This window comes from Chiloscyllium plagiosum, unplaced genomic scaffold (assembly GCF_037043375.1).
Source record: "Chiloscyllium plagiosum isolate Xiang-an unplaced genomic scaffold, Cpla_swu_hap1 HiC_scaffold_1, whole genome shotgun sequence".
NCBI lineage: Eukaryota > Metazoa > Chordata > Chondrichthyes > Orectolobiformes > Hemiscylliidae > Chiloscyllium > Chiloscyllium plagiosum.
Window position 1 is genome coordinate 41,117,275 of NW_028270139.1, and position 27,517 is coordinate 41,144,791.

Sequence of the window (27,517 nt, forward strand, 5' to 3'; positions counted from 1 at the left end):
TCAAGTCGGTCGTCACTGATGGAGATGGAGAGGTCCAGGAGGGGGAGGGAGGTGTCAGAGATGGTCCAGGTAAATTTAAGGTCAGGGTGGAATGTGTTGGTGAAGTTGATGAATTGCTCAACCTCCTCGCGGGAGCACACGGTGGCGCCAATGCAGTCATCAATGTAGCGGAGGAAGAGGTGGGGAGTGGTGCCGGTGTAATTACGGAAGATCAACTGCTCTATGTAGCCAACAAAGAGACAGACATAGCTGGGGCCCATACGTGTGCCCATGGCTACTCCTTTGGTCTGGAGGAAGTGGGAGGATTCGAAGGAATGGTTAAGGGTGAGGACCAGTTCGGCCAAACGAATGAGAGTGTCGGTGGAGGGGTACTGTTGGGAACGTCTGGAGAGGAAAAAACGGAGGGCTTGGAGGCCCTGGTCATGGCCGATAGAGGTGTAGAGGGATTGGATATCCATGGTGAAGATGAGGCGTTGGGGGCCGGGGAAACAGAAGTCTTGGAGGAGGTGGAGGGCGTGGGTGGTGTCTCGAACGTATGTGGGGAGTTCCTGGACTAGGGGGGATAGGACAGTGTCGAGGTAGGTAGAGATGAGTTCAGTGGGGCAGGAGCATGCTGAGACAATGGGTCGGCCAGGGTGGTCAGGCTTGTGGATCTTGGGAAGGAGGTAGAACCGGGCAGTGCGGGGTTCTCGGACTATGAAGTTGGAAGCTGTAGGTGGGAGATCTCCTGAGGTGTTGAGGTTCTGTATGGTCTGAGAGATGATGGTTTGGTGATGGGGGTGGGGTCATGGTCAAGGGGGCAGTAGGAAGAGGTGTCCTCGAGTTGGCGTTTGGCTTCAGCGATGTAGAGGTCAGTGCGCCAGACTACCACTACGCCCCCTTTGTCCGCTGGCTTGATGATGAGGTCAGGATTGGAGCAGAGGGATTGGAGGGCTAATTGTTTTCAATCCCCTATGTAACAGCTTGTTTTTGTCCCTTAACTACTTTTTCCAGGCAGGGTTATTGCCGATCACTTTATGTTTAACAGCTTATCTTTGGTGGTTCTTTCAATCCATGAACAGCTATTGATGTTCTGAAGTTTGTAATGTCACAGTACTAAAACTATAGCAGTCGTGCAAAGAGAATGTTTCCTTAGAATGCTCTAAAAATGAAAAGAAGATTATTTGAATTTTGACAAGAAGACTAAGACCACTGAATCTTCTGAATGTTTTATCTCAAAAGGAGAGGTGTTTCCTTATGTTTCAGATCAAAACAGTAAATTGATAAAGGTATTGAGATGTTTTGGAGCAAGTCAGTCACTGATGCTGGCTGATGATACTATTTGACTTCCAGAGGGGTTCATGAAGAAGGACTTATCAATTGGAGTTGTTCATGGAGGTTACAAACCAGTCCCAGTATACAGAGTTAGATTAAAGAGTGACTGAGGAAATAGCGAAGTTGTAGTTGGAGTAATGAAACAAATTCCGATAGAAGGAATTGATAATATTTTTGGAAATGACCTAGCAGGTTCAAAAATATTGGTTTCATCAAGGCTGGTGGAAAATTCAGTATAGGAAAGTTTGAAAACATGTACCAACAGATTTAAGAACAGTTTCTTCCCCACTATTATCAGCATGTGAATGGACCTCTCATATTAGAGTTGGCCTTTCTCTGCACCTTCTCTGTAGCTGTAACACTATACTCTGTATTCTGTTTTATTGCCTTGATGTACTTATGTAAGGTATGATTTGTCTGGTTGGCACACAAAGCAATACTTTTCACTGTATCTCAGCATGTGTGACAATAATAAGCCAAACCAAAACAAATGAAGACTGTTTTGTGGCTGCTTAATGACTAGACCTGATGTCCATAGACTTAGATCAGATGACATGGAGTCTGTAAAGCAGGGAGATGACTTGGAAATTTAGTTATCCGACACTATTTGTGAAAATTTAAGTACAGTATAAAAGAATAAAGGCAAAGAGATTTATATTGACATTTTGATTGAATTTTCTTTAAAAGAAATGTTACCAATGGATCCTGAATTGCAAGTTATACTAAATAGTCTACTCAGAAATTGAATTTGAACCAATATCTGAGTATCATTACTCAAAATTATAATATCACAGTACTAATAGTGTAGTAGTAGTGCAAAGGCAACATGTTTCCTGAGAATATAATTAGAAGGGAGATGATAGCCTAGTGGTACTGTTGCTGGCCTGTTAGTCTAGAGACCCAGGTTCAAATCCTGCTGTAGTAGATGGTGGAATTTGAATTCAAAACAAAAACAAATCTGGAATTAAGAGTCTAATTATGACAATGAATTGATTGTCAGGAATAAAACCCGTCTGATTCACTAATATCCTTTATGGACATTTGACTCCAGACCCACAGCAATGTAGTTGACTCTTAAATGCTCTCTGGGATAGGCAATAAATGCTGGCCTAATTAGCAACGCCCTCATCCTATGAATGAATTTTTCAAAAATTATTACTTGAAAGACATAGTGCTAATGAGGTATTCAAAAACCAGCTGATGAGAAGTGGGGAGTAGTTCATCAGGTGATTGTCCCATCTGATGATAAGAATCTGTACATTAGAATCCCCACAGTGTGGAAACAAGTCCATACCAACCCTCCAAAGAATATCCCACCCAGATGCATTCTTCTAGCCTGTTACTCTACATTGCCCCTATCTAATGCACTGAGCCTCCATATCCTTGAACACTATGGGCAAGTTAGCATGGCCAATTCACCTAAGCTGCACATCTTTGGACTGTGGGAGGAGACCAGAGCTCCCAGAGGAACCTATGCAGACATGGGGAGAACGTGTGAACTCCACACAGACAGTTGCCCAAGGCTGGAATCAAACCTGGGTCCCTGGCGTTGTGAGGTAGCAGTGCTAACCACTGTGCCGCCCCATATTATAATGACACATTATGAGTGACTTATGAAATTCCAATCACAGGTCACTTAGATGTTAGGAAAAGGCTAAAATAATAAAATATGTTTATTGGTTAGGATTACATAATGATGTGTCAATTTCGCTTGACATTCCATGCATGTCAGGTAATGGGAAAGCACAGCCATCAACCTGTGTCTTTAATTCCAATACCAATTTTCAAGCAGGGTCTTAGTAGATTAGGTAGGTCTCCTACCTAAACCCAGGAATGAAAATCAGTATTTTCTTTTATTAAATTCCCTATGGTGTGGAAACAGGCTCTTTGGCCCAACAAGTCCACACCAACTCGCCAAAGAGTAACTCACCCAGACTCATTTCCCTACATTTATCCCTGACTAATGCACCTAACACTATGGCCAATTCACCTGACTTGCACATCTTTTGGAATGTAGGAGGAAACCAGAGCACCCAGAAGAAACCCATGCAGACTCGGGGAGAACGTGCAAACTCCACACAGACAGGTGTCTGAGGCCGGAATTAAACTGGGGTCCCTGGTGCTGTGAGGCAGCAGCACTAACCACTGAGCCACCATGCTGCCCAATGATTGTGGATTTCCCAGCAAGATTACCTGAAGCAGTGCCTTTAGGAATAATTACTGTGAAAATGATGGTGGAAAAATTATTTCCACTGGCATGGTGACTCAGTGGTTAGCACTGCTGCCTCACAGTGGACCTGAGTTGAATTCCACCCTGGATTTTTCTTTCAGGTGATCTGGTTTCCTCTCACAGTCCAAAGAATGTGCAGGTTAGGGTGGATTGGCCATGGGAAATGCAGGGTTACAAGGATAGGGATGGGAGGGGGATCTAGGTGGGATGCTCTTCAGAGGTTCGGTGTGGACTCAATGGGCCAAATGCTCTGCTTTCATACTGTAGGGATTCTATAACATTTCCTTATAAAATATGGATTAACCAAAATCAAGTTAGGATGTGAATATTATGCCACAAATATTCAAAGAAATGACTAATTTGGGGATTTGCATTTTCTGCTTATAACCCACAATCTCAAGATGCAATGGCACCAAACGCTGAAGACCATGCCAAGAATATCTGAATGGTTAGGATAAAAGTATGTTTTGCTATTGCTTGCTATTAGGAATGTTCCTAATCAGTACACAGGATATAGTCTTTTTGAACTGCTACATGAACATTAAGTGTAGAGACCTCTTAAAACTGATTAAAGTGAAACTGGTGATAGACCAAAGCTCTGAGATATTTTGAGCTTCAGTGAGAAACCAATCAAAGCACATGAACTGGCCAAGAAGCAATTGAAGAGTGCTCAACAAACAATGAAAATTAAAACAGATAAAATGGTTGAAGTCAAATTTTTGTTGCTAATGACAAGATGTTACCTTAATCTTGAGAATTATTGAAAGCAGGGTTCATTGGAACTTATCAAATCAAAAAGAAATTTAATAATGTAAAATATTTGGTAATTACTCCAGACAGGAGAAAGAATCAGCAAGTGTGTCATGTTAATATGACAGGGATGATAGTTAGGATAAAAAATGTGTTAACTGTAGTGAAAGAATTAGCAAGTGACATAAAAACATCAGAAGAACTGTGAACATACAAATATATGAACAAGGGACAAGAGAAGGCCACTCAGCCCTTTGAGATTATTCTGCCATTCAATAATATCATGGTGAATCTGATTTTAACCTCGCTTCAAAATTCCTGCATATCCCCAATAATTTTTCATCCCCTTGTTAATCAAGAAACTATTTACCCCATCTTAATTTTTTTAAAAGATTCCCTTATTTCCAAAGTATGCCCCAGTTCTATATTCTCCCACAAGACAAAATATTGTTTCAACATCATACATTTACAACATTTAAAAGCCATCTGGATGGCTGTATGAATAGGAAGGGTTTAGGGGGATGTGGGCCAAGTGCTGGCAAATGGGACGAGATTAGTTTAGGATATCTGGTCGGCATGGATGAGTTGGACCGAAGGGTCTGTTTCCATGCTGTACATCCCTATGACTTTACATATTCATTGTTAAGGATTTAGGTCACATGATGGTGCGCCTAAGGGAGTGCCCCCTCCACTTTGCGTCCCTCAGTCAAGCCCACACCCCAATCAGTGCCCATCCATCCGATCCAACCCGGGGATTATGTCATGATAAAATCACTAGAAAAAGATTCTTTCTCCTCTCGGTGGAAAGGCCTGCACCTGATCCTAATGATGACCCGGACAGCTGTGAAATTGGAAGGATGGCCCGAATGGACACATGCCTCCCGATGGAAGAGGGCTCCACAACCAATGAACAGGGACCACACAGAGAAAGACACCACTCCAACCACCGAGGATGGATCCAGCTGCTCATGGCAGCCATCACCATCAGCACCCTCGGCCTGACCTGTCTGACCAACACTGTGGCTTGCTGGTAAACAGGGACAAAGGGCAGCACATTTCATAACCCACTGTGACCTATGGGCCAACACCTTCCTCAAAATGGCCCATGGGTATGCCCAGAGATTTAATCAGACCGCTGCTGGGTCTGCACTAGTGTCCCTGTCCACTCTTACGGGGGCATTCCCTTAGCCTCAATCCCCTTAAACATCTCTGACATGGTGGAGTGGTGGCTCGACCCAGACAAATCCCCTGGCCACGCCCAACTACGGGACAACAGCCCAGCCTTCTGGAGGTCGGCAGGGTACCACCTGGACAAATTTAAAGGGTGGTTTTACCCAGCCTACAACCTCTCCGGTGAGCCCTCAGCCCTGACCATTGCTGACACTGACACACATGGGCCACCTGCGGGATCCATCTGTTTAAAAAGCACACAGCCACACAGATGGGAGGCTGGCTGGAACTGGTGCACTGACACCCTGCTCCTAACTCCCACAGCACGTCGATCCACTGCAGAACGCAGCATTTTAAACCTACAGGTCCTCAACAGGAGTAGCCAGAACACCACCTTCCTCAGCATCTGGACAGGGATCCCGACCTGCCATCTCCAGACCTACAAAGGCACCTATTTTATCTGTAGCCACAAAGCCTACACCTGGTAGCCATTATCCTGGGCTGGGAGTTGTTACGTCAGATATGCTGTACCATTCATGTATCACTCCAAGTCCCCTCCCTTCCCAAAGTCCATGACCTGCAGCAGATGAGCCCTCGCTGCCATTGAAGAAGCTCTCTACCTGATGTCACACCACTCTGTAACCCTACGGTTACACGTAGAAGCCCACAAACTCGCAGCCACACTAGAGGAGGTGGCAAACTCCACAGCAGGCGCACTCACCCAGCTGAATGCAGAGGCTGTTGCCATCCGTACTGCAACTCTGCAGACCAGGATGGCCCTGGACTACCTGCTCACTGCAAAAGGGGGCACATGCACCTTTATTGGTGCTGACTGCTACACTTACATTCCTGACCCCAGTGAAAACATCACAGACCTGGCCCAACATGTCCGGCAGGCAGCTTCTGTCCTGCATGATCAGAACACCCAATGGGACTTATGGGACTGGGCAGCATCCCGTCTGGGGTTATGGGGCACAGACCTACTGCAGGGACTGATAGCCCTCATTGCTATCATTGCTGGTCTTACAGTGTTAGCCATGGCCATCCGACTGTGCTGCTCACGCCTACGTGCAATCCTGTTACCCTCTGCCCCCCTCACCACTCAGCTAGCACAGATCCACTGGGAGAACATCCCTGCCCCTGGCCTCTGCTGGCCAGACTCGGACACTGAGAGCTACCTGTCCAATACGGAGCTACCCCCCTCCCCCCAACCTGACAATGCCCCTGGCTCTGGCTACATTGCCCCCTTCTTGTCCCTCCCCTACGCAAAACAAAAAAAAGGGGGAATTGTGGGAAAAGATTTGCCAACCCACGATAGGTCCACAAAAGTAAAAGTGGCCAAACTGTACCAGAACACCCAGAATCCCTGAGCAGCTCACAAGTTGGATCAGACAAGGGAATACACTGTAAGCTCCCATGGACATGACAGAGCACCACAGATATATCAAAGCCTGAAGGGCAGTTTCACAACCCAACAATACCAAAGCCACACAGAGAGCAGGACAGACAGACAGGCACCAGCAAAGGACATGTTCCAGGAACAGGACAATGGAACCACCTCACCACTTTAGAAGAAACTTTAACAGCTACCTGTGGAGATGAATGGAACCATGATACTGTCAGGATGTTGCATTGTGTGAAGGAACAGGACATTCATCCGATGTTTTCCAATTAGCACCCTTGTAACTAAATTACTCCATTTCCAGAAACATTGTAATTTCCCATTTCTCAATCAGTGTCGTTGTGCAGCATTACTATAAAACTGGTCTCATCCTCAGCTCTGGCAGGAGAATTCTGATCTACCTGTACAGACTGTCTGTTCTGTGTCAGCCTAGTCAATTTCTCGTCCAGCGATATCGCTTGCAATAAATTGTCAATTTCACTTCGAGCTGTGTTTTGTGATCTCTGACCTATTAGGCAAATTTCTCCAACAGTAACCATGCCTCCTATATTCATATTCAATCATTTATATAAATGACAAAAAGCAGTGTACACCAATCTTTGAGGCACACACGCGTCCAGTCTGGAAAGCAACCCTCTATCACTGTCCTCTGTCTTCTACCTTCAAGCCAATTTTGTATCCAGTTGACTAGCTATCCCTGGATCCCATGTGATCTAACCTTACCAATCAGTGTAACATGCAAAATCTTGTTGAAAGCCTTGTTGAAGTCTATATAGACAATGTCTATCCCTCTGCCTTCATTAATCTTCTTTGTCACCTCTTCAAATAACTTAATCAGGTTAGTGAGATACAATTTCCCATGCACAATATCATGTTGACTATTCCTAATCAATCCTTGCCTTTCCAAATGCGTGTAAAACCTATACCTCAAAACCCCCTCCAACAACTTATCCAGCACTGTCATAAGGCTCACCAGTCTATAATTACCTAAACTTTAGTATGGGTGCAATACTACTACAAGAACATGAGATGGGGATCAAAATGCTTGTTACTTATTTTTCAAAGAAACTGATCATAAATCAACATAAATATTCAAATGAGGAAGAAGACATTGAGTCTTAGATTGACTCTAAATCATTTTGAAATTTATGTCAAATGAAAGAAACCACTTTTTAAACAAACTACAAACCTTTGATTTTTTTGAAGAAATGTACAGTCAAGAGCTTATGGTTGTTTTGGTGGAGCTTAATATTTTGGAAATACAATTTAAAAAGTATTCAGGTATCTAGAAAAGAAAATGCTGTAGTTAAGGTTTTGTCAAAAGTACAATAAAGAAATTGAGTGCTTGATGCAAATTGAGTTATGTAAATATAATTGCAGGAATCTCATTGCAGGTTTTATGCCATTTAATTTTCTGTTAATATTACATAGAAATAGCGTTAAAAAAAATTCTTGTTAGGAAAATGAAAATGCTTCTTAATGATATGTTTTTCTTTCTCATTTACAGCGAGATATGATGACGTGTATGATTTATAGAGATGTGTGTACTATTATGGACCAGGCCAGATGTCCTCAAAATATTTTTAAAAGGTAGCCTAGAACCTAACTTTTTCTTATTTTAAAGGCAAATGTGAACTGGATATTCCAGGTGTGATGCGGCTGGTCAAATCACTTGGCTTTAAACAAAACAGAATTTATTTAAACACTACAGTTGAAACATGAATGAAAGGAAATTGAACTTAGAGTAACGTAACTACTAGAAAACTTAATCGACCCAATACAGCAACTTAAGGAAGGAATTGTTTCGATCCAGTAACATTCGATAAACATATGCCTTTGCAAAAAGGGCAGTTGAAACGCAGATTCTTACAAGCAGGAGGGAACAACTTCTAAAGAGATTTCAGAGAGAAAGTCAGTCAGAAAACAATCACTGAAGCTTGGAACCTTTCTGGACTGTAGCATTTTGTGACTGCTACAGCTAAAATAAACTAGAAAAAACCTGAACTGGGAGAACTGGCCACTCCTCTGCCATTGTTAAACTAGGCTCATTGGTCCCTCTGCCTTTGCGACCCCTCTCAAAAAAACCCCCAAAGACAAAATACACCTTGCTAAAGTGACAGCATCATCACAGTATATTAATATCATTGCTTTAGAGCTTGTATTGTAAACTAGTGTCATATGGGTGTTTGTCTTTTTTATGAAGCTGTTTAACAATTAGGTCAGTCTTTCAGAACCATGACTTTAAAACCACTACGTGCCAGAAAGGGCAGAACTGTAAAGATCTTTTCGAGTTTTGTTCAAAAGCTTTTTGGGTTCATTTTGAAGGAGACCTGTCTGAGATCAGAAACACATATTGTCTCTCCGTGAAAAGGGGATTGTTTACAGCAGTTATGGAAAAACGTTACTTCAATGAAAGGGTTTAGTTTGTGAAATGTTCACACCAGAAGTGTTTATTATTAAAAGACTGAGAACACCTAAGCTCTAATCAGTTGTGTGAGGATTCTAGGTAAGAAATCTTCACAATGTACAGAAGCAAAAGTGAGAAGCAATTAAGTCAGAGATTGGACTGGGAAGGAAGAAGTATCTGGATTTTGTGAACGAAAAGGCAATGGTTTTGGGGAGTAGGTAGGATTCTGTTTTGCTGCATGTTTCAAAATCTTTCAAAAACAGTTCCTGCTCTTTCTGACTCATATTGCTTTTAAAGTCATAGTTCTGAAAGATTGACCCTAATTAATTATTAAACACCACCACAAAAAAGACCCCTTTGCCAATAGTTTAAAACGCAAACTCTAGAACAGTAATTCTGTGGTTATATGTAGATAGCTTGGTTTGCTTTATTTTATTTTGTGTGATAAACTTATGTTTTATTGTTAGAACCCAATCTACAGGCTTGTGTGCTTATGTTTCAGTGGAAGAACATCACAGCACAAAATAGGTTAGATTGATCAAACCAGATACTAATCAAAAATCTGTCTATTTTCATCTACTGCACTCTGGGGTCGTGAATTCCAAACATTCATGACTATTTGAAAGAAGTAATTCCTCCCCATCTCTGTTTTAAATTTGCCACCCTTTAGCCTAAAACTAAGACATCTCATTCTACATTGCCCCAAAAGAGGAAATGTCTCCTCTATGTTTACTTTGTGAATCCTCTTTAGCATCTTTTAGTAACTCCAGTGAATATAGATCTAAACTGCTCAAAATCTCTCCTCACAAGACAATCACTTCAATTTCCAGTTGTTTGCAGTTTTACCAGTTAGGATACAAGTGATGTAACAGCTTTGTTGCAGATAATACCTCTGATTTTGTTTGATTGGGAAAACTTGCCCACAGCAGAGTCAAATAAGATTACATTACAAACATTTAAAAAAAAAACTATTACATACTGGCAGTGACCACAAGACTATTCCCTTATTGCTAAGCTAGCTAATGGTTCAAATGGTTCATTAATGAAGGTAAAGTGTGCTAAATTGATGATGAGTTTATCTTTATGCCAGGGCCTCTTAAAGGAAAATGTTCATTAGATATGGGCGTTTATTGTCCATCAGGACTGGACTGAGAATGACCTGCTCCAGTGAAAGCCAAATGTTTTGGGTCTGTGGCCTTTTACAAGATTATGAATGAACAACTTATAGAGTCATAGAGATGTACAGCATGGAAACAAACCTTTTGGTCCAAGTCATCCATGTTGACCAGATATCTTAAATTAATCTAGTCCCATTTGCCAGCTTTTGTTCTATATACCTCTAAACCCTTCCTATACATCTACCCATCCAGATGCCTTTTAAATGCTGTAATTGTACCAGCCTCCACCACTTCCTCTGGCAGCTCCATACATGCCATACACACCACCCTTTCTGTGAAAAAGTTGCCCCTTAGGTCCCTTTTAAATATTTCCCCACTCACCCTAAACCTATTCCCTGTAGGTCTGGATTCCCCGACCCCAGAGAAAATACTTTGTCTATTTCCCCTATCCATGCCCCTCATGATTTTAAACACCTCTACAAGGTCACACTCCTCAGCCTCCGACGCTCCAGGGAAAACAGCCCCAGTCTATTCAGCCTCTACCAATAGCTCAAATCCTCCAACCCTGGCAACATCCTTGTAAATTTTTTCTGAACCCTTTAAAGTTCCACAACATCTTTCCGATAGGAAGGAGACCAGAATTGCACACAATATTCCAAAAGTGGCCTAACCAATGTCCTGTACAGCTGCAACATGACCTCCCAACTCCTATAGTCGATGCTTTGACCAATAAAGGAAAGCATACAGTCGTGTAGGACTTTGGTTCGGCCACATTTGGAATACTATGTACAGTTCTGGTCACAACATTACCAAAAGGATGTGGATGCTTTGGAGAGGGTGCAGAGGAGGTTCACCAGGATGTTGCCTGGTATGGAGGGTGCTAGCTATGAAGAGAGGTTGAGTAGATTAGGATTATTTTCATTAGAAAGACAGAAGTTGGGGGGGGGGAACCTGATTGAGGTTTATAAAATCATGAGAAGTATATATGGGGTGGATTGCAAGAAGCTTTTTCCCAAAGTGGGGGACTCAATTACTAGGTGTCATGAGTTCAAGGTGAGAGGAGTAAAGTTTAAGGGAGATATGCATGGAACGTTCTTTACATAGAAGGTGGTGTGTGCCTGGAACACCTTGCCAGCAGAGGTGGTAGAGGTGGGCAGATAGCATCACTTAAGATGAAACTAGACGGAGACATGAATGGCAGGGAGTAGAGGTTTACCGACCCTGAGAAAATAGGTGTCAAGTTCAGAAAAAGGATCTGGATCGGTGCAGGCTTGAAGGGCCTGTTCCTGTGCTGTAATTTTCTTTTTTCTTTATAACAAACACCTTCTTCATTATCCTATCTACCTGCAACTCCACTTTCAAGGAACTATGAACCTGCACTCCAAGATCTCTTTGTTCAGCGACACTCCCCAGGACCTAACCATTACCATCCTGCTCTGATTTGCCTTTCCAAAATGCAGCATCTCACATTTGTCTAAATTAAACTCCATCTGCCACTCCTCGGCCCATTGGCCCATCTGATCAAGATCCCATTGTACTCTAAGGTACCTTCTTCGCTGTCCATTTGATAAGGGCTACTGCAAGTTAAGTCAGGAAACTGCATGTCAGGAATTATTTCTGGTTATATATTCATTTCAGAAAGTGGGGTAAAATGCCAACTTAAGAGAGGAGCAGAACACTTTTCGTAAACAACAAAAGCTATTGTGAATGCTGGAAATCTGAAAAAAAGTGCTGGAGAAAATCAGCAGGTCTTGCAACATCTGTGGAGGGGGAAATAGTTAATGTTTCGAGTCAGATATGACTGTTAAAACTGAAAGCGGTTGAAAATAGTGTTTCTATGTTGTAGACAGAGGGGCAAGTGCAGCGAGTGAAACAAATTGAATGTGTACAGAATAAAAAAAGCCCAAAATTTTCTAATCCCTTTCAGTTCTCAAGAGTCATATCAGACTCGACCCATTAACTCTTTTTCTCTCCACAAGTGCTTCAAGACACTGACTTTCTCCAGCACTTTCTGCTTTCAATGACAAAAACAGATTTTAAAACACAAAATGTTAGAAATGCTCAGTACATCAGGCAGTATCTGTGGAGGGAGAGAGAAACAGTCGACAACTCAGTTCGATTATCTTTCAGATTGTTGAGGGATATCTTTTGGACACCCATTCAGTTGTTCAAATGTAGCCATTCAACACTTTTGAAGTGCACAGAATAGTTCATTGATCCCACAGTGTGATTGCTCGATGACTGTGATAATGGTGAGGTTCAGTTCAGTGCCTGGGTTACAGTGGGGGCTGCAGTGTTGTGTGCCCAGTGGGTGCCTCCAGCTGCTGCTCTGCTTCGCCCTGCCTCAGGGTCTGCCCCCCCCCGTCCTCCTTGCCCAAGCTACAGGATTTGCGCTCCCTGCCTCCCTCGCTGACTGGTGCCTGATGCTGGGCGGACTTTGCACTCCGAGGAAGCGGAAGTGGAGCTGGGTCGGTCCAATCTGCTCTGGCTGCCACGTTGGTGGAGACGTGGACTTGAAGCACCGGCGGCCCGGGAGCGACAGCCGGAGCCGGAGCCGGAGCCGGAGGTAAACCGGGAGCTCGGGGAGGGGGGTGAGTGCCTGGATCCCGGGGAGGGGGAGGATGGGCAGCTGCTCTGTCGGAGCTTCCTCCAGCGGGCCCCGGCTCCCCGTGAAATCTCTCCCAGCTGAGGGAGCACAGGGATCGGCAGGGAAGCTGCAGCCCGGGCCGCTCCCAGGAGCTTCCTTTTATAAATGGGTTTTGATTTGACTGGAGGACGGCTCTGAAACTTCACTCGTTTCTCTGCCTTATTTTTTTTTGCAGCAAGATCCAACTTTCCCCGATCCTCGCAGTCTGTCTGCTGGATTCAATGTTTCTTGCTATTTACATGAAATACTGTACTGTCTGTGTCAACATTGTATCACCAGTGGGTTCACTCACTGTCACCATCAGAGCGGCCCAATTCACCCTCTATCTCTCTCCAATCCAGGGGTTCTACCGGTCAACACTGTTCTACATCATTTTGCCTTTCTTTTTGTTCACTGGTTGATCTTAGTCTCCCTCCCCTTTTCCAAATAATACTATTTATGTCCAGCAATGAAAATGCAGTGGATTTTGTGTGTATGTGTGTGGTGTGGGGGAGATGTTCAAAACTTGCATCTTTTGCATCTCAAATCCTGGAGTTGGGCCTAACAACCTCGCCTCTGAGTCAAAGGGTTGTGGAATCAAGCTCCAGTCTAGAGATTTGAACATTAAGTGCTGAAGCTGGTACTGCAGTGCTGTCCCTCAAAACAGACGTCAAGCCCAGGACCTGTGTCAGGTGTACTCATAAGATCACATGGCATTATTTTGAAGAAGAGCATGGGATTTATCCCCTGGTATCTCCACCATTGTTTATCCCTCAGTCAGGAGCATTAAACAAAACATATTATCTGGGTCATTATTACCTTGCTGTTTGTGGGAGTTTGCTATGCACAAATTGGCTGCTACTTCTCCTACATCACAATAGTGACTACGCTTCAAAGAGGTGCTGCGCTGCTGGTAAAGTTATCTGGGAAAGGTGCTCTATAAAACTGGTTTCTCCCACCTCCATTCCCCACGGCAAATAGGTGCGATGATTTGACAGATCAATAGTAGAACATGATGGAGGGCACATTGTATGTTTCAATTCAGTGAAAATTGCTTCTAGCAATCTCTTAATTGCTTGAGATTTCCTCGTTTGTCTCAAGAAGATGGGAAGAAAAGTGTGCTTGTTAATACTTAACCTGTTACAGTACATTCCCAGTGTACTCGTCCAGTTGTCAGCTCTGGTTCAGGATGAGTGCTGATGAGACTGAAGACCGAGGGGACAAGTGATGGAAAGAGCCTGGACTTCTATGCAAGACTCTCCACCTTGATATCTCCGATTGAGTCTTGGGCTAGCCATTCATTACTGGGACAGATAATGTTATCTTTAATCCTGTTCTTATCAGGGTCGTTGTTGGAAACCTCTCTATGGATAGTTCAGTCAGTTTGGGTCTGTTAGTTTATTGGTGAATTAGGAATTGCAGCTTTGAGGATTAATACTGCTGATGTATGGCCTCATTGATAGCACTTTTACATCTGAGTCAGAGATTGTTTATTTGAGTCCCACCCCAGCATTTGAGCACATGGATTAACACTCTTAAGTACACCTTCAGCTTGCTTTTTAAGCAGTTAATGTACTTGTCAAAAATATGTTTGAGAGGACTGCAGTTATGTTTCAAAGGAAGTATGAGTTTATTGTACTTTTTTCCGAAGAGATAATCAGTCCTACCATAATTAAACAATTTAAATCTTTACTTTCATTAATATGGGGAATACAGGACCTGGGGAATTGCACTAAGATATTTAGCCTATCCAGCTTCTTCCAATATTCAGTGTAATATTTGACTTAACTCCAAATATCCACCTTTGCCCCATGTCTCTTAAGTTCTATCAACCAATCTTGGTTGATAGAACTTTAGAAACCCCACAATTAACATTTAAACTAATCTAGCATTATTTACCATTTGCTGGCAAATGGTCTCATCATCTACCACGTTTTGTGTGTGTATGTGTGTGTGTGTGTGTGTGTGTGTGTGTATATACACACACGTGTCCATATGTCAACCCCAAACAGGAGTTGACCATTCCGCCTGTTCCATCATTCAATGAGGTTATGGCCAATCTTCAATCCACCTCCATGTTCCTGCCTTTGCCCCACTTACCTTAGTACATTTGCTTTATCTATTATTAGAAGCAACAATTGATTCAGCATCCACTACCATTTAGGGGAGAGAGTTCCAAAATTCAATCGCCCTGTGTCTGTAGAAATGCTTCCCAATATCTCTCCTGAATGGTCTGGCCCTAATTCTCACACCGTGTCCCTTGGATATAGATTCTCCAACCAGTGGAAATAGTTTATCTAACTTGTCTGACTGTAGTTATTAGGCTATGTTTCCTAAACCCAGTCTGTTCATCCGCAGGCAATAATTTATGTTTATGCACCCTAGTTTGCGTATTTCGTCTTGATCAAAGTACCTCGGAGTCCAAGTATCATTCTGGTCTATCTACATTGTTAATATCCAATACCGGTCTATCCTCCTGAAGGTGTAGTCCCCAGAACAGTTCACAATACTCCAGGTGTGGTCTAACTAGTGCTTTCTATGGCTGAAACCTGATGTATATTCCCTTGTATTCTAGTTTGCTAGATATAAAGGTCTAGCATTCCATTACCCTTAATGATTTTTTTTGTTCAATACATGATATTTTGATAATCTGTGTATCCAGGCCTCTGTCAACACTACTTAGAATACCATTTATCTTCATATCATCAGCAAATGAAATATTACAATTCAGCAAACAAAAATAACAGTAAATACTGCCAAATAATCAGCTGGGTTTGCTTTGGGTCAGGCATGATGTTGCTTTGTTGTTAAACAAGAAGCACTTTTGCAAAAGGGCATTAGAAAGATTCAGTCCATGTGCTGTCATATATGTGGTGGAGATCTTTTAGTTTCTATTAACTTGCAATCTATTTTTTCAAAGCTTAGCCATGCAGCAATGCTGTCACTGCCACAGATTGCCATGTGCGCAGGGTCGATTATATAATTAGTTATGTGGTTATCTCCTGGGATTGGATGGGGAGACAAAGCTTTTTGTAACTGGGAGAAGCAGAACCAAACACAGAACACACAGACTCCAGTTGGGAATAGCTAAGTACAGAATGATATCCTTTCAGAGATCCAGTCAGATCATGACTTAGAGAGGCAGGAATAAAAATGCAAAATTATTTTGCTGCTTCCTTTCCTTTGTACACTGTCACCCTTGAAAATTTATTAAATGTATACTTTTTTTGGCAACTTAGTGGAATTGCTTACTGCTGGCCTATTGCGAAACCTTTGGCAAAATGGCACATTGAGCTGCAAAAATAGATTTAAAGTTTTCAGTTGAAACTGCATTGATATGTGTGTTTTGAATGGTTACCTTTTGTGCAGAATTAGAATAAAGTTGTGAAAATATATAACCTTTAGCTTTACTGAGGTTATTGGTCTCCTGCCCTGTGCTGACTGGTTTAAAGGAGCCAGGGAGCTGCTGTTATGCTGCAACTCTGCCAAATTAATATTAATTCATGAAAGAAACATATGGGTTAGCAATCTAGTATCTAGAAACCAAGAAATCTGATGTATCAAACTGCTTCTAATTTCTGCGGATATGGATAAATTCTGATTCAAGCATAAATATTTACTTAGTTGGTAATTGTTAATGTGCTAGAGCTTGTTGAGGTGATCACAGCAGCAGCTAAATGCAGTCATTTTCTCTTAACTATGAATTGATTACAACTGACCCATATCTAACCAAAACACACATGTTTCAGAATCAGCAGATTTCAACTAGAGTAAACTCAGTTTCTTCAGTTTGCCAAGAACGCTTTGCAAAAATTGAGTGATATGAAGAGGCCAATGTGCATAACTCTATGAATTGGCTTTATTGTAAATTTCATAATGATCTAATCCTTATATTAATATATCACATGTGTTCACTGCTTAATTATATAATTGTGCATTAATATGGAGAAAGGTAATGGCTATTTTAGGTCGCAGATATTTCTCCAAGGTTGTACAGGAAAATTAGTGCCACACTATTTTTCCATACTACCTCCATGGTCAACAACAACGACAGTTTAGCAGAAACCAAAGTGGAGAACCTTTTTTAGGGGAGGTAATGTTGTCTGTGCAAGGAAACATTCTTTGTGTGCATATCGGAGCATGTGGGAATGTACATTTGTATAACCCCCTCACATCTCCCACCATATGTGTTAAATGTTAATATGGCATGGAACAAGAAATAGAGTAGTGCTTTAAAGGAGCAGGTATAATTTCTCCTTTTATCCCCCCCGTTTTTATCTTAGTCTAAATTTTGATCTTGGTTTGTGCTTATTTCAGCCAAGTCTGCACTAAAGACATTACTGTTGGCCTGAACAGCCCAGAATCAGTGACGAAATATCTGCAATTGGGAGGGGAAAGATTTAAAAGGGACTTAAGGGGCAATGTTTTCATGCAAAGGATGGTGTGTATATGGAATGAGCTGCCAGAGGAAGTGGTGGAAGCTGGTACAATTGCAACATTTAAGAGGCGTTTGGATGGGTTTATGAATAGGAAGGGTTTGGAGGTATATGGACAGCGTGCTGGCAGTTGGGACTAGATTGGGTTGCAATATCTGGTCGGCATGGACGGGTTGGACCGAAGGGTCTGTTTCCATGCTGTACATCTCTATGACTCTATGGTGGAGGCTGGTACAATTACGACATTTAAAAGGCATCTGGATGGGTATATGAAAAGGAAGAGTTTAGAGGGATATGGGCCAAGTGCAGGCAAATGGGACTAAATTAATTTAGAGATGGAAATGTGTTGCTGGAAAAGCGCAGCAGGTCAGGCAGCATCTAGGGAACAGGAGAATCGACGTTTCGGGCATTAGCCCTTCTTCAGGAATGAGGAAAGTTGGTCCAGCAGGCTAAGATAAAAGATAGGGAGGAGGGACTTGGGGGAGGGGCGTCGGAAATGTGATGGGTGGAAAGAGGTCAAGGTGAGGGTGATAGGTCAGACTGGTGTCAAACCAGTTTCCTCATTTCCCCTCCCCCCAGCCTGTCTCAGTCAAATCCATCAAATTCAGCACCGCCTTCCTAACCTGCAATCTTCTTCCCGACCTCTCCGCCCCCACCCCAGTCTGACCTATCACCCTCACCTTGACCTCTTTCCACCCATCACATTTCCGACGCCCCTCCCCCAAGTCCCTCCTCCCTATCTTTTATCTTAGCCTGCTGGACCAACTTTCCTCATTCCTGAAGAAGGGCTAATGCCCGAAACGTCGATTCTCCTGTTCCCTAGATGCTGCCTGACCTGCTGCGCTTTTCCAGCAACACATTTCCATCTCTGATCTCCAGCATCTGCAGACCTCACTTTCTCCACTAAATTAATTTAGGCTATCTGGTTGTCATGGACGACTTGAACTGAAAGGTCTGTTTCCATGCTGTACATCTCTATAACTCTATGCTAACCATTGATTCAGGCTAAAATGCAAAGACAGGATGGGCTGAATGGACTCCTGTGCAGTATTTGATATATGATTGTCTGGTGCTATGTTTGGGTGTCAATTCGATCTAGCTTTGCTGGGATTGAGCTCACTGCTTTGAAGCGTTGTTGACTAGTCTGTGAAATTTACAATCTGGTTTTGAGTATGAAGGAAGGGATTGATGTTGAACTAGTGTGTCATTGTGTCATTTTGTGTCTCATTGCAATTCCATTGATGTGTTCAGCAAACTTGAGGTGGGGCTTAACATGTGATGAATAACCTGATAGCAGAGTACATGATCCACAGTAATCATGGACTGTGCATTGACCCTTGGGGTTAGTTTGTCTATGTTCAGCGAGTTGTCATTAGTAGTACAACCACTGCTAACAACAGCATAGTCTCAATCAGAACCAGCTTTGTGATTCCCCCCAAATATAATTTTTCAGATTTAATTATCTTTCTATCCTATCTTTCTCACACTCTAGTCCCACCATCATGGAATTCACATCATACACTGGAGCCCCATGTCTCCCCCATTTTCCCTGATCATCAGTTTTGTTCATCTTTACCTATATTTTGTTTAATCATTTTTATTGCTGACTGTTTCATACATAACCTATATGTCAGAAGGGAAAAAGATCCATTCAAGCAGTTGAATCTTGTAATCATCGTCATTATACATCTTCATAAGTCAACCTAACATTAGTAGTGGGCAAACTTGAGATTATAATCTGGAGATGAGATAATACATGTTTGGAATGACATTGGCAAATTTGGAGCTGCGAGCATTGAGGCAACTTTCATTGTGTTTTTGGAAGATGTAATGCAGCATATTGATACAAGAGAAACAGTGATTGCATGCATTTTCAGAAGGCATTTGAGAAGGAACTTAAAGGGAGCTTTTAAACTGTAGGACTTGCGCGTAGGCATATGCTGAAAGAAAATGCTTGAAATTCTCAGGAGGTCAAGTAGCACAGTGGCAAAAAAAGTATTAATGTTTGAGGATCATGTCCTTTCATCAGAAATAATGGCAATAAATTAATTTAACAATTTTTAACAAAGGGCAGAGGGAAGGAAAGTTGGTGTTGAGAAAAGAACAAAGGAAAAGCCTGCATTTGGATGGTAAGCAAGAGAGATTAAACAAAAAATGAACCAACAACTTATACCACTTATAGGGACAAGAGCAGAAGTTGCATGGGACAGTGCCTCCACATTTCCCTGGTGAGACAACATCACTCTGATTTAGCAATATATTGCTGATCCTTCACTGCTACTGGGTCAAAATCCCAACACCATTGTTACCACCTTTATACTAGATATACTGCAACTGTTCAAGAAGCTGGCTCACCACCACTTTCTCAAGTGCAATTAAAGATAAGCAGTTAATGATGGCCTTGCTGTCATGGTTCAAATCTCACTCATGAGAGAAAAATTGTGGAGTTGAACTTTCTAAAACTTGGTAACATTGGCCAGCAGGGGGTGGAGAGTAATCTTAAGAATGAGAGAAAATGCAGAAGCTGAAATAATCTAAGTCAGAGGAAAAAACTCTCAATGATCTCCCGGTTCTGAAGATTGCTTATAATTTTTTTTTAAATAGGATCATTGAAATTTGATCACTACTTTCCCTGCCTTTGCTGCTCAGTGCAGTTTTAGCTTTAGGGGAAATGCCATTTTCCTATCTTGTAAGCAGTTGAGTTGTGCATTTTTATTGTGTAAAATTAGTTAAAATTAGTCCTAGAGTTAACATTGGGCCAATTATATCTGCAATGTAAATTTATCTGGAGTGGGAAGTCCATGTTACCAAAACTCACCATCTTTTTACTTAGTTGCCTATCCACTTTTGTATTAATCCCTTCTGTATTTTCTATTGACTTTTATTTGTGTAAACATCATTACCTGACTTCCTTAAGGTCCAAAAAGCTGAAGCAGTTCAGTGAAAACTCCTATTGCTTCTTCTTAATCACCTCCGTCAGATTAAAACTGTGGGGCGTGTCTTTGTGTATGTGTATATGCAGGTGAGGAGTGTAAACTCATCAAATTAATGGCATGAATTTAATTTAGTTATTTATTTGGCTCATAATTTGCATGTCAAAATTAGAGTGGCGCTGGAAAAGCACAGTAGGTCGGGCAGATTCAAAGGGCAGGAAAATCGACATTTCAGGCAAAAGCCCTTCATCAGGAATTCAGCCCTGATGAATGGCTTTTGCCCGAAATGTCGATTTTCCTGCTTCTCAGATGCTGCCTGACTTGCTGTACTTTTCCAGCATCACTCTAATTTTGATCTAATCTCCAGCATCTGTAGTACTCACTTTCGCTTCATAATTTGCACGTATCCACTGTAACTCCTTTTCATAAAGGAGAATTGCTAACAATTGAACATATCTTGCCTTCAATTCTTATTGACTTATTTTAAAATTGAAGAAATTCTTTGAGTGTTTCCACTGAAATATGTCATTAAGGTGTGCACTGAAATGTTGCTGATTGACTGCATTATTCTCTGTAGGAATGTCATTCTATCTACTTCAGTTAGTGACAAAGTGATCTTTTGGAGTCACTATGGTATTTATTTGGCAGGTAGTGAAGTCCTGGGATTTTGCTGATTGCTACTTTTTTGTTCGGATCTACTTCTCTACATGTATTAGAACAAAATTTTGGTAATCAATTTCTTCATGTATTTCTGGTAACATTTTTTGAATTTAATAATACTGAGCAGGATCTATTTTAAAAAAAGAAAGAATTAAGTTTCTTTCTCCCATTTTGTTATCTTATTTTCTCCTCCTTCTCAGATCCTTCCACATGTGAAGAGATGAACTGGTGATCTTTCGCAGTGTTAGTGACACTTCTGTAACCTTCATTGGGTGAGCTAAGGTAGCTTGGGCTAAACTTGTCTTGTTCTCTTCCTTTACAATGTAGACAAGAATCTCCACTCTGCTGAGCATGGAACCTATTTTGTAAAATATGCATTTTTCAATTTTTATCGAAAATTATATTTTATCCTGAATTTGCTATACCTGGGAAAAATAGTTTAGTGTGGTTGAATATGACTGTATATCTACTGTATTCAGTGATTATTTGAGGAGTCTCTGTGACAGTTGAGTGGGTGGATATCTCATGACTACAGGATTGCAGAGGAACCTAGGTTGAATGCTTGGGCAAAACACGGCAGAATGGAATATAATTCTAGAGGTTATGCATTTTGACAGGAAGAATAGAGGAGTTGAATATTATTTAAATGGAGAAAGACTGCAGGAAGATACAGAACTCTAAGATTTTGGAGTCCTTGTACATGAATTACAAAAAGCTAGCATACAAGGTATGCAGGTAGTAGCAAAGGCAAATGAAAGGGTGGCCTTTATTTCAAAGAGAGTGGATTATGAAAATAGAAACATCTTGCTAAAACTAAACAATGCATTAGTTAGGCCATAGCTGTGGACAGTTTTAATCCCCATTTCTGAGGCAAGATATACTTTCATAGGATGCAGATTGAAGGAGTTTCATTGGCTTGTTCCTGGGTATAAAGGAACTTATGAGGAGAGGTTGAGTAGATTGGGCCTGTACTCACTGGAATTTAGAAGAATGAGAGGCAACCTTATTGAAACATACAAGATTCTTAGCTTAAAACTTACAAATCAAGCAAAGACTTCAATTTTGACATGATGATCTCAATGGTGTAAATTATTTATAAAACTTTCTGTAAGTTCGGAACTAGCCTGATATTCTTCTTTCAGTTGAATGTGTTTCTGAATCCATGGTATAAAGAGGGTTTAATAATCGATTCTCGCAGATAATTTCTGAATTCACAAATGACAGATGCTGCAGTTCTTCAACTTCTCATGGATTACAGTGGTACAAATAAACATATGTAGTTTTAAATCTATGGATAGGTACTGTGTGCCCCCAAAGCCATGTGGACCCAGTAACCCTGATTATTGAAGAGACCAAAATTAGGCAACTTGACACAGTAATGTGCAGAGGTTGTTTCCCCTTCTATGAAAGCAGAGGACCCAAGGAAGACCAGAATGAGAAGGAATTTCTTCTCTGAGGGTAGTGAATCTATGGAATACTTTACCAAACAGCTAATAAGGCTGGACTGTTAGGTATATTCAAGGTTGAGGTTACAGAACTTTAATCAGAAGGTGAATCAAGGTTAAGGAGAAAAAAGCAGGAACGTGGAGTTAAGGATTATCAAATCAGCCATGATCTCATTAACTGTGGAGGTGGCGTGATGGGCAGAATGGCCTACTTCTGCTCTTATGTCCTATGGCCTATCATCCAATTGGCATTCGTCACTGTTTAGGTCCACACACTGAGAAATGTGATCATCAGGGCAAGATGCAGGAAGGCTCCAAGCACTCCAGAACCTTGAACAATTTGTATTTTTCTCAAGTGCATTATTTGTTTTGTTTCGTTGGTAAACGTTTTTCAATCACAAATGTGTTCTGATGTAATTTTTGAAATCATGAGTGGGTTGGACAGAGTAGATGTGGAGAGCAGCACAGTGGCTCGGTAGGCCATACTGCTTGCCTCACTTGTACCAGGGACCTAGGTTCGATATCAGCATCCAGCGAGTGTCTGTATGGAGTTTGCATGTTCTCCCTGTGTCTGTGGGTTTCCACTGGATACTCTGGTTTCCTCCCACAGTTCAAAGATGTGCAGGTCAGGTGGATCGTCAATGTTAAATTGTCCCATGATGTCCAGGGATATACAGGCTGGGTGGGTTAGCCAGGATAAATGCGGAGTTATGGTGCAGGGTGGGAGCTGGGTCTAGGTGGGATTCTCTTCACTGGGTCGGTGTAGACACAGTGGGCCAAATGGCCTCTTTCAACAGCGTTGGGATTCAATAACTCTAAGCTGTTCCCACTAGTTTGGTTTAAGAAAAAAGAGAGGGCATAGATTTAAATAGGTGCAAATGCAGCAAAGGTGATGTGGGAAACTCCCTTTTTGTACAGTGAGTAGTTAGGGAATGGAATGAATTGCCTGGAAATGTGATGGAGGAACGTTCAATTGAGGCATTCAAGAGGCCATTGGATGGTTATTTAGATAGAAATGGTGTGCAGTGATATGGGGGAAAGGCAGGAGGTTGGACTTCGCTAATGGTGCTGATGCAGGCATGATGGGCCTAATGGCCTCCTTTTGTACCGTAATGGTTCGGTGACTGTTTACCTCATGGACCACCAATCTTGACGTAGACCTTCATTGTAAATATGACTGTGGGTTTCTCCATTTAAAAGGCGAAGATATTTTTCTGGCTGCTTCTGTGCATTTGGAGCATGTAGGTAGCATTTTCAACAGCCGAGCAATTTAAATAACTGCTGTTCTGATCCTTATTGTTTCTATGTCTATCCCAACACTGAGGCACTTGGTATCTTTATTTCCCAGCTCAGCTAGCAAGAATGAAGCTTAAAGAAATCAATCGGACTGCTATCCAAGCATGGAGCCCAGCTCAACAGCATCCTATTTACCTGGCTGCAGGTAAGAAAACTACTGATGAATGACTAACATTTGGAGAAGTTCAAATGGTTCACAAAAATCAGAATAGTATAGTTGTCCATGTGAAACAATCTTACAGATAAAGAGCAACATGAACATGTGCCTGAATCAATGCTGCAATGGAAAGGGGAAATGTAGTGCAGGTATAGAGGGATCTGGGTTTGCTTGTACAGAATCTCAAAATGTACAGCAAGTAATGAGAAAGTTGGCCATTGTTGTAAAGAGGATGCACTATAAGTGTAGTGAAGACTTATTGCAACTATTGAGGATGTTGGTGAGACTGCAGCTGGAGTACTTACTCCTGACTTAAAGAGATTAAGGAGGCTCCTCTTGGAAGTGGTTAACAGAAGCCTGATTCCTTGGGTGAAGGAGTGGTCTTTAAGAATTAAGTTCATCAGGAAAAGGATTAGCAGGGACACAAGGAAAGGTTTTTTCACTTGGATGATGATAGTTGTCTGGAATTTGTTGCTTGGTTTGGTGGTGGAAGCAGAAACTTGTTTAAGAGACACTTGGATCTGCAGCTGAAATGCTGTAATTTACAGCAAGGGAGCAGGTGCTGAAAGGTAGGATTAAAATGTGACGAGGTTTACTTTTCACCCATTGCCGACATGGTGAGCTGAATGGCCTCTTCCTGCGCCATAATCTGTCTATGGTTCTTTGGGAAAGTTTGAGCAGGTTGGGCCTACACTTATTGGAGTTTCAAAGATTGAGAAGTAATGTTATTGAAATATGTAATGCTCTGAGGGGAATTGACAAGGGTATGTGGTGAAAAGATGTCCTACTTTGTGGAGGAATCTTTAATGAAGGGGCATGGTTTAGAGGCTCTCCCACTGAAGACTTGGATGAAGAGGAATTTCTTTTGAGGTTTGAAGGCACTGAAATTTTCCTTCTAAGAGAGTAGCACAGCTTGTTATGGTTGTGGAATATAATTTTTCATTGAGAGTGAGTCCAGGACTTTGGGCAGGAGAGTGGAGTTGAGGCCACAGTGAGATCACCTGTGATTTGATCGAATGTTAGGGAAGGCTTGGGGTGTCAGATGATCTACTCCTCATCCTTGTGTTCCTTAATAAAGGACCTTGTTGTTTTGGCTGGATGTAGTCGGATAAATATTAGATTAATCCAAACATTAGCTGCTCCTTTCAGTCTTGGGAAGACCTGAGATATCTCAAGGTTATTTGGTGAGAGTCGAGAACTCAGTGCTCAAACGTTTGATAGTGACGCAACCTCACATTGCAAAGAAAAAAAATCACTTTGTTATGTACTTGAGGTGCCTTAACCTAAAGGGTTACCCCCAAGAATTGGAAAGTGGAATTTAAGTTGATGCATCTCTATGGCTGATGGGGCAATGATGAGCTGAATAGTCACATCCTGTGCTGTAAATCTTTATTTGGTCAACATCTTGGATTATTTTCTTAAACATTAATCTGAACTGGTTTGCCATTGTGGAGATAGATGGAATATAGTTGCCCGTAGTACTGTAGTAATTACAGAGAGTCACATGCCTGAAATTGGAAATTTTAAAATGCCTTTTTTGTTTATTTCAATGATAATTCCCAATTAGTTAAAAGAGCATCAAGAACTTCTCCAAACGAAAGCATCTCCTTTGAGCTGTGGTGTTAAAAACTTAACCTGATGCTGTAGCAATGGTTGGATGCCTTGTGCACTTCAGTTTAAGTTGAGTATAAAGCAACATTGATGCTTTCTACCAAAGATATTTTATCAATTTATTACCCATTTCTAATTAACCTTGAGAAGGTGGTAGTAAGCTGTCTATTTGAACCGCTGCAGTTCTTGGGGTGCAGGTATACCCATAATGCTGTTCGTGAAAGGATTCCAGGATTTTGACCCAGCAACAGTGAAGAAACTACTATATAGTTTCAAGTCAGGATTGTGTGTGGTTTAGAGAGGAACTTGTAGGTAGTGGTTTTCCCAAGCATCGACTGACCTTGTCTTTCTAGGAAGTAGAGGCTATGGGTTTGGAAGTGCTAATGGAAGAGCCTTGGTTGTTCAGTTACAGTATGAAAAATAATCATATTTTTTGGATCAATTCAATCTTGTCCTTGTTGTGTTGAAAGTTTCTTTTTAAAATTCAGGAGACGTATACTTCACTAGCTAGGCCAGCTTTTATTGCCTATCCCTAATTGCCCTTTGCTTCTGTGTAATTTTAACTGGTGCCTAGTAAATGAAAATTGACTGTTTTAACCTGATCAGTATTTTCTGTAACCATTAATACGACAGTAAAATACTGGGGATGATGGAAAACTGCAATAAAAACAGGAAGAGCTAAAAATACTCTTGTGCAGAGAGACTTGGTAATGTTTCAGGTCAATTACCTCTTCTGAGGATTGGACAAAATGTAATAGGTTTTAAACAAGTGAAAGGGAAGGTTTTGAAAAGAACACAAGAAATGATTTGTGAAAGGGTGGAAGATAGAGATTAAATGAAGAAAGAATTGATTGCATAAGGCAAAAGGGAGTGGCAATAGTACGGATGCAAAATGCGTGTGTAAAGGAGATATGACTAAGAGAAAGGTGATTAGTGGCCACCTGAAAATGAAAACCAGAGTAAGAGCAAAAGTGGAAATAAAAAAAATTGGCAGTGGAGATTATGGCCTTAAATTGTTGAATTCCATATCAAGTAGGCAAAGCTATAAAGTGTCTAATTGAGAGATGAGGTGATTTTCCTTGAGCTTGTGTGAGCTTCCTTGGTACAGGGAACTGTTCCACAATAGCTGGCTGATTACAGAGATCAGTGTGGGAGGATGATGGTGAATTGGAATGACAAGTTACATTGTTGCACATTGACCTCTCTGTTCCCTTCTCACAAATCTCAATATAAACTCAAAGAACTACATCTTCCAATAAAGAACCATATAGCTTTCCTGACTGAACATTAAGTTCAAAAATGTCAGACCATATCTGCCTTCATTTTGTTTTCCTTTTAGTTGCTGGTTTTGGTTTTACTCTCTTTCTCTCTTCTTTGCTTTCGGATGGTAGGTGTTCATCATTTTGCTATTCATGCCTTCTGTAGAAAAATATCTTATTTCTTTGTTTCTCCCTTTATGGCATTACCACTCACTTCAATTGGTACCACCAATTAAAGTCATAGAGATGTGCAGCACAGAAACAGACCCTGCCGTCCAACTCATCCGTGCCGACCAGATATCCTAAATTAATCTAGTCCCATTTGTCAGCACTTGGCCTATATCCCTCTAAACACTTCCTATTCATGCACTCATCCAGGTGCCTTTTAATGTTGTAATCGCCCCAGCCTCCACCACTTTCATTAGCAGCTCATTCTAAACATGCACCACCTTTTGTGTGAAAAAGTTGCCCCTTAGGTCCCTTTTATATCTTTCCCCTCTCACCCTAAATCTATGGCCCCTAGCAAGCTTTTCTCTTCATGGATAGTGCCTGAACTACTGAGAATTTTATGTTTTTATTTCAGGCTGTAACCGTGGTTTTCTTTTCTGCAGATGGGAGAAGTCAGCAATACAATGTTGGGAAATATTTGCTATATCTGATGTAAAATATCTAGATAGAAAGCTGTAAAACTTTAAAAACTTTC

The 27,517-nt window shown here is 41.5% G+C and overlaps 1 protein-coding gene across 10 annotated transcripts in view; it reads left to right on the forward strand.

Moving 5' to 3' along the window:
• Nucleotides 1–12,817: 12,817 nt before the first annotated feature.
• sec31a (SEC31 homolog A, COPII coat complex component) overlaps nucleotides 12,818–27,517 on the forward strand; it is a 113,923-nt gene continuing 99,223 nt past the window's right edge. For 4 of the 10 annotated variants that reach the window (XM_043695150.2, XM_043695188.2, XM_043695196.2 and 1 more), the window contains exons 1-2: nucleotides 12,819–12,957; nucleotides 23,840–23,932. In XM_043695150.2, the coding sequence (XP_043551085.2) occupies nucleotides 23,854–23,932 (79 nt within the window). In that variant the 5' untranslated portion in view covers nucleotides 12,819–12,957; nucleotides 23,840–23,853. Of the gene's footprint in view, nucleotides 12,958–21,246; nucleotides 21,329–23,839; nucleotides 23,933–27,517 lie in introns of those variants that run through there. The other 6 variants (XM_043695162.2, XM_043695168.2, XM_043695182.2 and 3 more) reach the window with 3 other exon arrangements.